General features: G+C 35.8%; 9 protein-coding genes and 2 non-coding genes across 11 annotated transcripts in view; 4 read left to right on the top strand and 7 right to left on the bottom strand. All coding sequences in view use genetic code 11, as the record gives it.

Annotated features, from left to right (window-relative positions):
* The first annotated feature begins 33 nt into the window (after nt 1-33).
* Nucleotides 34-156, top strand: psbJ (photosystem II subunit J). Its single transcript has one exon. The coding sequence runs from the start codon at nt 34-36 to the stop codon at nt 154-156; it is 123 nt and encodes a 40-aa protein (YP_010446868.1).
* Nucleotides 157-1,156: 1,000 nt separating this feature from the next.
* Nucleotides 1,157-2,119, bottom strand: petA (cytochrome f). Its single transcript has one exon. The coding sequence runs from the start codon at nt 2,117-2,119 to the stop codon at nt 1,157-1,159; it is 963 nt and encodes a 320-aa protein (YP_010446867.1).
* Nucleotides 2,120-2,328: 209 nt separating this feature from the next.
* cemA (envelope membrane carbon uptake protein) lies at nt 2,329-3,021 on the bottom strand. The gene has a single exon. The coding sequence runs from the start codon at nt 3,019-3,021 to the stop codon at nt 2,329-2,331; it is 693 nt and encodes a 230-aa protein (YP_010446866.1).
* A 647-nt stretch (nt 3,022-3,668) lies between these two features.
* ycf4 (photosystem I assembly factor II) lies at nt 3,669-4,223 on the bottom strand. The gene has a single exon. The coding sequence runs from the start codon at nt 4,221-4,223 to the stop codon at nt 3,669-3,671; it is 555 nt and encodes a 184-aa protein (YP_010446865.1).
* Nucleotides 4,224-4,653: 430 nt separating this feature from the next.
* Nucleotides 4,654-4,764, bottom strand: psaI (photosystem I subunit I). The gene has a single exon. The coding sequence runs from the start codon at nt 4,762-4,764 to the stop codon at nt 4,654-4,656; it is 111 nt and encodes a 36-aa protein (YP_010446864.1).
* A 692-nt stretch (nt 4,765-5,456) lies between these two features.
* Nucleotides 5,457-6,953, bottom strand: accD (acetyl-CoA carboxylase subunit beta). Its single transcript has one exon. It carries the CDS (start codon nt 6,951-6,953, stop codon nt 5,457-5,459), a length of 1,497 nt encoding a protein of 498 aa, YP_010446863.1.
* Nucleotides 6,954-7,594: 641 nt separating this feature from the next.
* Nucleotides 7,595-9,037, bottom strand: rbcL (ribulose-1,5-bisphosphate carboxylase/oxygenase large subunit). The gene has a single exon. It carries the CDS (start codon nt 9,035-9,037, stop codon nt 7,595-7,597), a length of 1,443 nt encoding a protein of 480 aa, YP_010446862.1.
* A 759-nt stretch (nt 9,038-9,796) lies between these two features.
* Nucleotides 9,797-11,293, top strand: atpB (CF1 subunit beta). The gene has a single exon. The coding sequence runs from the start codon at nt 9,797-9,799 to the stop codon at nt 11,291-11,293; it is 1,497 nt and encodes a 498-aa protein (YP_010446861.1).
* Nucleotides 11,290-11,691, top strand: atpE (CF1 subunit epsilon). Its single transcript has one exon. The coding sequence runs from the start codon at nt 11,290-11,292 to the stop codon at nt 11,689-11,691; it is 402 nt and encodes a 133-aa protein (YP_010446860.1).
* A 197-nt stretch (nt 11,692-11,888) lies between these two features.
* On the bottom strand, nt 11,889-11,961 carry trnM-CAU. The gene has a single exon. It is a non-coding gene; the product is annotated as a tRNA-Met (tRNA).
* Nucleotides 11,962-12,128: 167 nt separating this feature from the next.
* Nucleotides 12,129-12,500, top strand: part of trnV-UAC — a 657-nt gene continuing 285 nt past the window's right edge. Inside the window, exon 1 of the tRNA in view lies at nt 12,129-12,166. This is a non-coding gene — a tRNA (tRNA-Val). The remainder of the gene's footprint in view (nt 12,167-12,500) is intronic.

Here is a 12,500-nt window from a genome sequence, read left to right as displayed (position 1 = left end):
ACCACTTGATGAAATTGGAGGGAAGTGGAGTAAATGGCCGATACTACTGGAAGGATTCCTCTTTGGATAATAGGTACTGTAACTGGTATTCTTGTGATTGGTTTAATAGGTATTTTCTTTTATGGTTCATATTCCGGATTAGGTTCATCCCTGTAGTAATCGGATGAATTGAGTTGTAGACGTAAGAACCCGACGGGATTCCCTTCTTTGTTTGTCTGATTCGAGGGAAAAGGGCCCGTTGGGTTCTTAAAAATCAGAGTCTTTTTTTTCGTCTAAATGACAAAGTTGATTTAGTTTTCTACTGTTCCAAAAAACTCCATTCCATTTTTTCTGATTGATGATCCTTTTGAAAAATGAATTGATTCACCTGTTCGTTGATAGTATCTATGGGTACTTTACTAGTTATAAGAAGGGAGGAATTACTCAATTTTCGGATTATCTATATTTCTGTAGATTAGATATCGTACAAATACTTTTCTATACTCTTAACTTTATTTCTAATTTATATTTTATTTTCTTATCTCAGAAAGACTTCAATTTTTTAGAAGTTCATTGAATAACTTCTATTTAATCAAAAAAAAGGAGATTCCCTCTTTTTTTGTTTGTCCACTACTTGATTTTTATTGTACGTAATAAATAAAAAAAAAGTTCTGATACATCTGAAAATCGACACCAAGACTAGGAATTTTTGACGAACAGGATCTAAAATCATTACTCTTTCGACACAAGAAGGGGAACTTTCTCCACCCCTATTCTTGTGTCGAAGAATAGGAAGACACATAATCCCTCCCAGAATTATTTGTTGCCCGCATTTAAAGTTCTGCGCTTACTTATGCGACTATCTATCCCAATCTTATTCTATTTGAAATAGAATAAGATTGATAATTGAAATCCGGCATATAGTCGTACGAATTCAATTTGGCTAAAAAAAAAAGAAAGCGGTGGTAAAGTCAAATAAAAAAGTCTTCTTCAAAAAAGATCTACCTATATATGATATGACTAGGAATGCGGTACAAGGGATTCCCCGAAGCTCGTAGAAAAATAGTATAAACAAGTAAATAAAAGGTTTTTCATAATTTCACTTTTTTTTATGATACATAATTGACAACAATAATTTGTTTCTTTTTACGAACTTGATGTCGATAAATAGGCGAGTCTAGAAATTCATTTCGGCCAATTGAACCTTCTCGAACTGTTTCTTTTTAAGAACCAAAAAGATTTGTGCCAAAATAACAGATGCCAAGAAGAATAAAAGACCTTGGACACGTAATGGATCTTGAAGTACTATTTCTGCATCTCCCTGACCAAATCCACCCACATTAGGATTACTCGTTAATGGTTGATCAAATCTGATGGATTCACCTTCTGAAACAAGAAGTTCTGGTCCAGGAGGGATAATATCAACCACTTGACCTCCATCTGACGGATCTGTTATGGTTATTTCGTACCCCCCCTTTTCTTTTCGTATGATTTTACTTACTATACCCGCCCCTGTAGCATTATAAACTGTATTGTTACTCTTGCTTCCGTCGGGATAAATCTGACCCCTTCCCCTATTTCCCCCTACGTACATAGGATATTTTAAGAAGTGAACATCCTTCTTAGTAGCGGGGTCGGGGGAAAGAATAGGAAATGTAATTTCGCTATATTTCTGACCAGGGACAGGCCCTATCACAAGAATATTTTTTTGATTAGGGCGGTAACTCTGAAAAGACAAATTGCCCATCTTTTCTTTCATCTTGGGAGAAATACGATCGGAAGGAGCTAATTCAAACCCCTCCGGTAAAATAAGAACAGCTCCTACATTCAAACCCCCTTTTTTACCATTAGCAAGAACTTGTTTCACTTGCTTATCATAAGGAATTCGAACAACTGCTTCAAATACAGTATCAGGAAGTACTGCCTGTGGAACCTCAATATCCACGGGCTTATTAGCTAAATGGCAATTGGCACATACAATACGCCCAGTCGCTTCTCGTGGATTTTCATAACCCTGCTGCGCAAAAATGGGATATGCACTTGAAATGGATGTTCGAGTCATGATATATATCATGAGCGATACGGAAATAGATCGAGTAATCTGCTCCTTTATCCGAGAAAAAGTATTTCTAGTTTGCATGGTCTAATCATTGATCCGAAAATTTCTACAATAAATTGGGTAGGTCGCTCATATAGTTCCCTATCCACGATTCTGCTATTTACTGGAATTATTTTACTGGAATGCTATAGGATGAAAATCCCCCGGGTAGAAAGTCTTTAATGCTTATGTAGAACTACACATTAAGAAACATTCTAAATTTGATTAGATTAATATCGGTGGATCATTTATTAATCATTCATTGAATGATAAATAACTACAAGTGACGGAGATACACGATTTAAATAACGGAAAATCCAATATTTTAAAATAGTATCGAGAATAACTGGAAAAGTGGAAACAAGACCAGATATGATTTGATCATTATGAACAAATCCAAAATCCTTGTAGACAGAACCAATCATTAGTTCCCAACCGTGGGGTGAATGAAATCCGATACATAAATCCGTTAATAAAAGAATCAAAAAAGCTTTTACTGTATCGCTTACGTTATATAGGAATTCCTGAGCCCAAGAGTTAAGAATAACAAGTTCTTCATTACCTAAAATAGAATAACCGCTTAGAATAGCAAAACAGATTATATTTGTCGAGAAGTGCAAAATCATATGGATACGATCCTCATCGTGTATCTTGATTAATTGGATCGTTTCTTTGTGGATTCCTATAGGAAGCTTTTGTAGATGTATTTCCGAGTATTCCTTGATCAGTTCGTCCAAGAAGAGGATTTCCTCTAATTGTATGAACTTTTCTAAAATACTTTTTTCTTGAATATCATTCAAGAAGATTTCGGATTGATCAGTATTCGACCAATTAGTAACCCAAGATTCTATACTTTTAGTAAATGATGAGAGAGAAATCCAACAGGACAAAAACACTATAGATGCAAGATACAAAAGAGGAATGAATGCTTTCTTTTTTGCCATTTTTCGTCTGTGAATTATTAATTAACCCACTTCATTCGTCGACTCTATGTGATCGAATATTTCTTTTACCCATGAGTTCTAGACAAGGTATCAAACCTATGAATCTATTTTATTTGTGATTTTGTGTGAATCTAGAACGAATACAAAAATAGACTACGACTCCGCTTCGAATTCGAATCAAGAAATAATCAAAAATATTGTTTCCAGATCTCTCAATTCCTCAAATTTCTTAAAGTGTCTCCTTTCGGTCATTCATCGAAAGGAGACACTTTAAGAAATGAATATTATTGATATTTTGAGACGAAAGAATTCCTTTTCTATAAAAATATAGAATATTTTGAAAAAATTCCAATGATTACCCATATTCAAGAATAGAATAATTGAGAGAAGGATATTGTGATGATAAAAAAAATGAGTGGTAAAACAAGACAGAAATGGACCTGTTATCATCATTAAGAAAACCCATTATTGGTTAGTATTAGTAATGGAACACAAAAGAAAGGATAAATTAAAGGTCGATTGACAGAAATAATTTACACGATAGGATTTATCTGCATCTAAAGTATCAATTCCAACAAATATTGAAAAAGAATAATTTTTTTCCCTCCTGCTGAGAAAGCATTCATTCTTCAGCCCATTTCCTTTTCTCAAAAGACTTCAATTGGTACGCGCAAAAAATAGGCCAATTCAGCGGCTTTTTGTTCAATTTTTCGTGAAGTCAAATTCTCATCAGTACGGGTCAATGGAATAGCCCCCCGACCTCTGATGTCTATATAAAGGATACGACGAGCATAAATACCCTCTTTAACTTCTATTCTAATGGACTGAATATCTTTTATACGGAATCGGAGGAATATGCGACGATTTTTTCCAGGAAATCCCCAACGAAAAATACACACTATTCCCTCCTTTCTATCGAATCGATCATAACCACTACCTACATTCCAGGAAATTGTGCACCACAAATAGGAACTAATAAAGAAACCAGCGATCCCGTAGAAAGACATCACGAGCCCTTGTGGAAAAAAAACAATTTGCTGAGCCGGAACAAAAGATATCAAATTTCTACCAAGATAACTGGAAGTTCCAACCAATAAGAATCCTAATGAACCTAAAAAAACGATAAGGGCCCAGCAAAAATTACTTAGTTTTCGAGACCCCGTTATAAGTTCTATCCATATATGTTCTGATCGCCAACTCATACTTCATCCGATTTCATTTTATTGGAATTGAGAGAACACCCCAAATTATTTTGACTTTACTTTTTTTTATTTCCGAAGGAACTCTCATCAAACTAGCACTAGTTCACATCAAACTAGTGCTAGTTGATGTGAACCCTTAGGAGTAATTTATCAAATTGGTTAGATCTAAACTAATAACATACCCTTCCTTAAATCCCAATATACATATTACAGATAGATCCACCAACTTTAGGTATCCAACAATCCTGCTCTATTTGAAACTAGCTGGAATTTATTTACCCATAGATCATTTTCTGCAGGCATAATAGCTTTTTCCTTTAGAAATCACATGTCATACCATATTTCCATTTCCCGAAAGAAATAAATATCTGTGTTATGCTAGCAAGTAGAAGTTCAAAAAAAAAATGGATGAGGTGGGATCCCCTCAGATCTAAACAATCTTGTTTTTTTGAACATAAAGAAATAAAGAAGCCATTGCAATTGCCGGAAATACTAGGCCCACTAAAGGCACAAAAACAGAGGGAAAAGTGAAAGTTGTCATAAAATGGGGTACCTCAATTTACTATTTGCACCTGTTATTATTTTTTTTATATCATATCTTACAATAATTATAATTCAAAATTGTAATTATTATGAATTGGTCTTTATTATTAAATTGAATTTAATAATTCTTATAGAAGTAATAAATATCTATATATCTAAGTGAGTATATAGACTAAGTCCACGGACTTATTCATCTTTCTACACGAAAGATACCTATGATAATCAACTTTATTATATTAATAATATTTTTTTCTTAATTTGTTTGTCTTTTGTTCTTGTCTTCTAATATGAAAAGGTTTCTTACAAATTATCGAAAGATTTGCTAGAATGCGACACAACCAGGATTTTTAGTGAAAATAATATTTTCGGGCGATGCAGAAAGATAAAAAACTATATATCTATCTTTTCTATATTTGATTATCTACGTAAGGCGAAATTCGTTTTATTTTTCTAATGTCACGAAAAGAAGAACTCACACTTTTATCTTCTTGATAAAGACTTCTTAATTAGTAATCGGAAATCTAGGTAAAAAAAAAAGAGTTATCCGCAACTTTTGCTTCTTTCTACAATTAGATCTTAGGTCACCAACCAAAGAAAATTTCGTTCTTATTTACTTTAATTCCGACAAGCTAACTACTTGTTTGCTACAACTAAAATAATTGAACTTAATACGTTCTACTTGATTGAATTTTAATTCAACGGAAAAAAGGTGTGGAGCTTAAATAACTCACTCAGAACACTTTTTAAAGTATTACGGGGTACGATTAGGTCGAATAAACCTTTCTGGAATAAATATTCAGCCGATTGTGAACCTTCAGGTACTGTTTTATTCAATGTTTGTTCAATTACTCTTTTACCCGCAAATGCAATGTAGGAATTGGGTTCGGCAATAATGATATCTCCTAACATACCAAAACTAGCTGTTACCCCACCAGTAGTAGGAGATGTAAGGATTGATACATAAAATAACTTTTTATTGGATTGATAATCATATAAGGCAGATGATATTTTAGCCATTTGCATCAAGCTCAAACTTCCTTCTTGCATGCGCGCCCCCCCCGAAGCGCATACTATAATAAGAGGTATAAGTCTATTGGTAGCGTACTCAATCAAACGAGTGATTTTCTCCCCCACCACGGATCCCATACTACCCCCCATAAACTGAAAATCCATAACCCCAATTGCTACGAGAATACCATTTAGTTGACCTACACCTGTTTGAACAGCCTCAGTTAATCCTGTCTTTCTTTGATAAGAATCAATACGATCTTTATAAGGCTCCTCCTCCGAATGAAATCCAATGGGATCCAGAGAGACCATGTCTTCATCCATAGGATCCCAAGTACCGGGATCGATCGAAAGTTCGATTCTTTCTGAACTACTCATTTTCAAATGATATCCACATTGTTCACAAATATTCATTTTTGATTTCAAAAATTTCTTATAATTTAATCCATAACAATTTTCGCATTGAACCCACAAATGACTGTATTTTTGAGTTGCATCGAGATCATTAGACCCTTCTCTTAGAGTTAAATCGCTACTCTTCACGCGGGTTCGTAGACTGGACCTCCCGCTTTCACTACTAGTTCTACGTTTATCAAAAATGAACCTAGAAATGTAACTGTCACTACTATCACTTACAATGGACGTATCAATATAGATTTGAGACTGAAGATAACTGTTAATGCAACTATTAATGTGATTATTCCAACTAAATTGAGTATCATACATGTAACGATTGGATAAGGAATCTTCACTCGTAGATCCATTATTCATACAATTAGAATTGCGATAATGATAAAAAGAACTCTCTAGTTCACTCATAAAAGAATGGTCATTGTCAATCTCAAAAATATTATTTTCAATATCAAAATAGATAGAATAAGCATCTCCATTACTATCCCTAACTAAAAAAGTATCATCAGAGAGAAAATTCCAAATGTCTTTGAAGCCGAATAAACGATCCACATTATTGTAACTAGAATTGTCACGACCTATGCAACTATGAATGTTTTTAGCCCTACCTTTTCTATTCGGATCTTCACTTTCACTAGTATTTTCAACAGGACCAAGATTGTCCATTGAATTCTTTATCCCATACCTACGCTCTAACTCCTTTTTAAACACCATCGAATTAAACCACCATCTTTCCATAGAGTTTTCTTGCCCCCTATTTGTTTGCATAAAAATACAATAGATGAATAGTCATTCGAGCCACAATTCTTTAGTTTTATTTATTTCCTATCAGACTAACTAAATATAGAAATTCAATCACTGGCGTGTGAAAAAGGATTCTTTTTTGTTTTGTGGGAATCCGGTGGTAAAACTTCACTATAATATGAATATGATATGATGGATTCTAAATATTATAAATAATAATGGTAAAGAGGGGTTTTTCCTATGTCTTCGTATCGAACAAAAAAAGAACTATTTGTTCTCTCTCTCCTCGAAACATTCGTAAAATCTCGTCTAATAAAAAACTAATAACAAGTAAAAAATTAAGGTTCTATTCTAACACGAAACGAAGAGGACAATATATGGGGTGGGTCGAAAGATTTGTGATACTTCGCTTGATTCAGGGAAACTACAGGATATATAAAGAATATACCAATCCTAAGGATAAGGATCCTTAGGTTTAATTGTGGATACAAGACAACAATAGAATTGAGTCTTTTTGTATTTCAAATCTTGTATATCTAGAGATATATGTATTTATCCAACATATATGCAATAGAATCTTTGTATTCGGCTCAATCCTTTTAGTAAAGATTGGGCCGAGTTTAATTGCAATTCAATTAAGAGAACGGAGAGTAATTACCTGTTTGTTAGCTTTTTGGCTCATCCAAAGTATCCACCGCTTGAAATTCAAATTTGATCTCTTTCCATACCTCACAAGCGGCAGCTAGTTCAGGACTCCATTTGCAAGCCTCACGGATAATTGCATTACCCTCAGCAGCAAGATCACGTCCTTCATTACGAGCTTGTACACATGCTTCTACAGCTACTCGGTTAGCTACGGCACCTGGCGCATTACCCCAAGGGTGTCCTAAAGTTCCTCCACCGAACTGTAGTACAGAATCATCCCCAAAGATCTCGGTCAGAGCAGGCATATGCCAAACGTGAATACCACCTGAAGCTACGGGAATAACACCCGGTAGAGAAACCCAATCTTGAGTGAAATAAATACCGCGACTTCGATCTTTTGCAATAAAATCATCACGCAGTAAATCAACAAAGCCCAAAGTGATGTCTCTTTCTCCTTCAAGTTTACCTACTACGGTACCAGAGTGAATGTGATCTCCACCAGACATACGTAACGCTTTAGCTAATACACGGAAGTGTATACCATGATTCTTCTGTCTATCAATAACTGCATGCATTGCACGGTGAATGTGAAGAAGTAGGCCATTATCTCGGCAATAATGAGCCAAGCTTGTATTTGCAGTGAATCCTCCTGTTAAGTAGTCATGCATTACGATAGGAACTCCCAATTCTCTAGCAAATATAGCCCTTTTCATCATTTCTTCGCATGTACCCGCAGTAGCATTCAAGTAATGCCCTTTAATTTCACCTGTTTCAGCCTGTGCTTTATAAAGGGCTTCGGCACAAAATAAGAAACGATCTCTCCAACGCATAAATGGCTGGGAATTCACGTTCTCGTCATCTTTGGTAAAATCAAGTCCGCCGCGAAGACATTCATAAACCGCTCTACCGTAGTTTTTAGCGGATAAGCCCAGTTTTGGTTTAATAGTACATCCCAACAGGGGACGACCATACTTGTTCAATTTATCTCTTTCAACTTGGATCCCATGAGGCGGGCCTTGGAAAGTTTTAACATAAGCAGTAGGGATTCGCAGATCTTCCAGACGTAGAGCACGAAGGGCTTTGAATCCAAATACATTGCCTACAATGGAAGTAAACATGTTAGTAACAGAACCTTCTTCAAAAAGGTCTAAAGGGTAAGCTACATAACAGATATATTGATCTGTTTCTCCAGGAACGGGCTCGATGTGGTAGCATCGCCCTTTGTAACGATCAAGGCTGGTAAGCCCATCGGTCCACACAGTTGTCCATGTACCAGTAGAAGATTCGGCAGCTACCGCCGCCCCTGCTTCTTCAGGCGGAACTCCGGGTTGAGGAGTTACTCGGAATGCTGCCAAGATATCAGTATCTTTGGTTTCGTATTCAGGAGTATAATAAGTCAATTTGTACTCTTTAACACCCGCTTTGAATCCAACACTTGCTTTAGTTTCTGTTTGTGGTGACATAAATACCTCCCTACAACTCATGAATTAAGAATTCTGACAACAACAAGGTCTACTCGACAAGAATGAATTAGGCGTTAATGAAACTTTTCACAGGAATCTTTCACAAACTTCCCAACTAATGCTAATATTATCAACTAATCAGAATGTTTGATTATTAGACCATGGTTTTTGATTTACCAAACACATCATTATTGTATACTCTTTCATATCTATAGCGCAACCCCCCCCCCTTTTTTTTTAATCGAAATACTTAACCTAACTAATAATAAATTCTCTCTTGACAGTGATATATGTTGTATATGTAAATCCTAGATGTGAAAATAGGCGGAATTCGTCTATGAAATGAAAACTGTATAAACAAACGAAAAGAATAGGCTGCTGAAATAAACAATAAAATAAGAAGAGCCAATACAATAAGATAGAAATAATGAATCGTAATGTAAATAGAGTTCAGGTTCGAATTCCATAGACTATTTTATATAATATAGATGGGATTGTCTATAATGATATACAAATGAAAAATTTTCTCAAGATCCTTATTCATACCATACCCTTGAGATTTTCAAAAAAGCTTGATTGAGCTTGTAAATTCACTCCTTTAAATAAGTAAACAATTGAATTGTATTCGATTGGATAGCACCAACGAAATCGAGTGCTAAATCCCATTTCTTATTAAATTAACTGATCGGCGTGCTATCGGACACTTATTTTGAATTCGATAATTTTCACAAAAAAGATTTCGACATATTTATTATTCTTATGATAATTAATCCTACTACTTCTGGCTCTGGGGTTTCCACGCTTGAAAAAAAAAAACTGGGGCGTATCGTCCAAATCATAGGTCCGGTACTAGATGTAGCCTTTCCGCCGGGTAAGATGCCTAATATTTATAACGCTCTGGTAGTTAAAGGTCGAGATACTGTTGGTCAACCAATTAATGTGACTTGTGAGGTACAGCAATTATTAGGAAATAATCGAGTTAGAGCTGTAGCTATGAGTGCTACAGATGGTTTGATGAGAGGAATGGAAGTGATTGATACAGGAGCTCCTCTAAGTGTTCCGGTCGGTGGAGCAACTCTGGGGCGAATTTTCAATGTGCTTGGAGAGCCTGTTGATAATTTAGGTCCTGTAGATACTCGTACAACATTTCCTATTCATCGATCTGCGCCTGCCTTTATACAGTTAGATACAAAATTATCTATTTTTGAAACAGGAATTAAAGTAGTAGATCTTTTAGCCCCTTATCGCCGTGGGGGAAAAATCGGACTGTTTGGGGGAGCTGGGGTTGGTAAAACGGTACTCATTATGGAATTGATTAACAATATTGCCAAAGCCCACGGGGGCGTATCCGTATTTGGCGGAGTGGGCGAACGTACTCGTGAAGGAAATGATCTTTACATGGAAATGAAAGAATCTGGAGTGATTAATCAAGAAAATATTGCAGAATCAAAAGTTGCCCTAGTTTATGGCCAGATGAATGAACCGCCGGGAGCTCGTATGAGAGTTGGTTTAACTGCCCTAACGATGGCGGAATATTTCCGAGATGTTAATGAACAAGACGTACTTCTATTTATCGACAATATCTTCCGTTTCGTACAAGCAGGATCTGAAGTATCGGCCTTATTGGGTAGAATGCCTTCCGCTGTCGGTTATCAACCTACTCTGAGTACTGAAATGGGTTCTTTACAAGAAAGAATTACTTCTACGAAAGAAGGGTCCATAACTTCTATTCAAGCAGTTTATGTACCTGCAGACGATTTGACGGATCCTGCTCCTGCTACGACATTTGCACATTTAGATGCTACTACCGTACTCTCAAGAGGATTAGCTGCCAAGGGTATCTATCCAGCAGTAGATCCTTTAGATTCAACTTCAACCATGCTTCAACCTCGGATCGTTGGTGAGGAACATTATGAAACTGCGCAAAGAGTTAAGCAAACTTTACAACGTTATAAAGAACTTCAGGACATTATAGCTATCCTTGGGTTGGACGAATTATCCGAAGAGGATCGTTTAACTGTAGCAAGAGCGCGAAAAATTGAGCGTTTCTTATCCCAACCCTTTTTTGTAGCAGAAGTATTTACCGGTTCTTCAGGTAAATATGTTGATTTAGCAGAAACCATTAGAGGGTTTCAATCGATCCTTTCCGGAGAATTAGATGGTCTTCCTGAACAAGCCTTTTATTTGGTAGGTAATATCGATGAAGTTACCACGAAGGCTATGAACTTAGAAATGGAGAGCAAGTTGAAGAAATGACCTTAAATCTTTGTGTACTGACCCCTAATCGGATTGTTTGGGATTCAAAAGTGAAAGAAATCATTTTATGTACGACTAGTGGTCAAATTGGCATATTAAAAAATCATGCCCGGATTGCTACAGCTGTAGATATAGGGATTTTGAGAATACGCGTTAAGGACCAATGGGTAACGATGGTTCTGATGGGTGGTTTTGCTAGAATAGGCAATAACCAGATCACTGTTTTAGTAAATGATGCAAAAAGGAGTAGTGATATTGATCCAGAAGAAGCTAAACAAACTCGTGAACTAGCAGAAGCTAATTTTAGAAAAGCTGAAGGAAAGAGACAAATAATTGAGGCAAATCTAGCTCTCCGCCGGGCTAGGACAATGGTAGAGGCTGTCAATATGATTTCATAACTATTTGCTTCGTTCGAATAATCAAAATATGTTATGTTTCTAAACCCTATTTAGATTGGATTTTGTCGAGTGAATCCAATCAAGCAGAATCCAATTTTGATACAACGGAATTAAAAAATGAAATACAAAATCAATATTTAGGGAGGGTGGGTCAAAAAACTTATTAGATACCATTTACTTCGGTATCTAATAAGTCCTACCTACTATTGGATTTGAACCAATGACTCCCGCCGTATGAAAGCAATACTCTAACCACTGAGTTAAGTAGGTTAGTTATGATCCCAAAGAGAACGAAATAAAACCCATCCCCATGGATGGATTATAAATAAAATATTGCTTAATAAGCAATACCATTCAAAAATTTATGATCTTGGATCATAGAATATTGATCTTGACAAGAAATTATATACATGATAAAATATGTATCACAAGCACTAAGGGCTATAGCTCAGTTGGTAGAGCACCTCGTTTACACGTGCGCCAATGTTTTTCAGGGGAGTCCATCATACAATAAAAGAAATTGATCTTATTGAGAAATCGATGTCTTACTCCAGAACTTTAAGGGAACAATAGCCTGACAAATGGTTCGGTCCGATTTTGGTGCCCCTTTTAGGTACCAAAGAGACCCCACCATTGATTTGAGATATTGATAAGGTGAATACCAGTACATTCAATGCTAGGCATAATGAGTATAAGGTCCTCAAAAAATCTCTTTTCGTCCTATGAACTTTAAGGTGTATGAAGTTTCATATTTTTTTCTTTTTTAAACGATAGAGACTTCATTTAACTTAAAATGATCTAGGTCAGAG

Source organism: Henckelia pumila, chloroplast, assembly GCF_033568475.1.
Source record: "Henckelia pumila chloroplast, complete genome".
Lineage (NCBI taxonomy): Eukaryota > Viridiplantae > Streptophyta > Magnoliopsida > Lamiales > Gesneriaceae > Henckelia > Henckelia pumila.
Note: the sequence above shows the minus strand (reverse complement) of the source record. Positions and strands in the feature narration are given on the sequence as shown.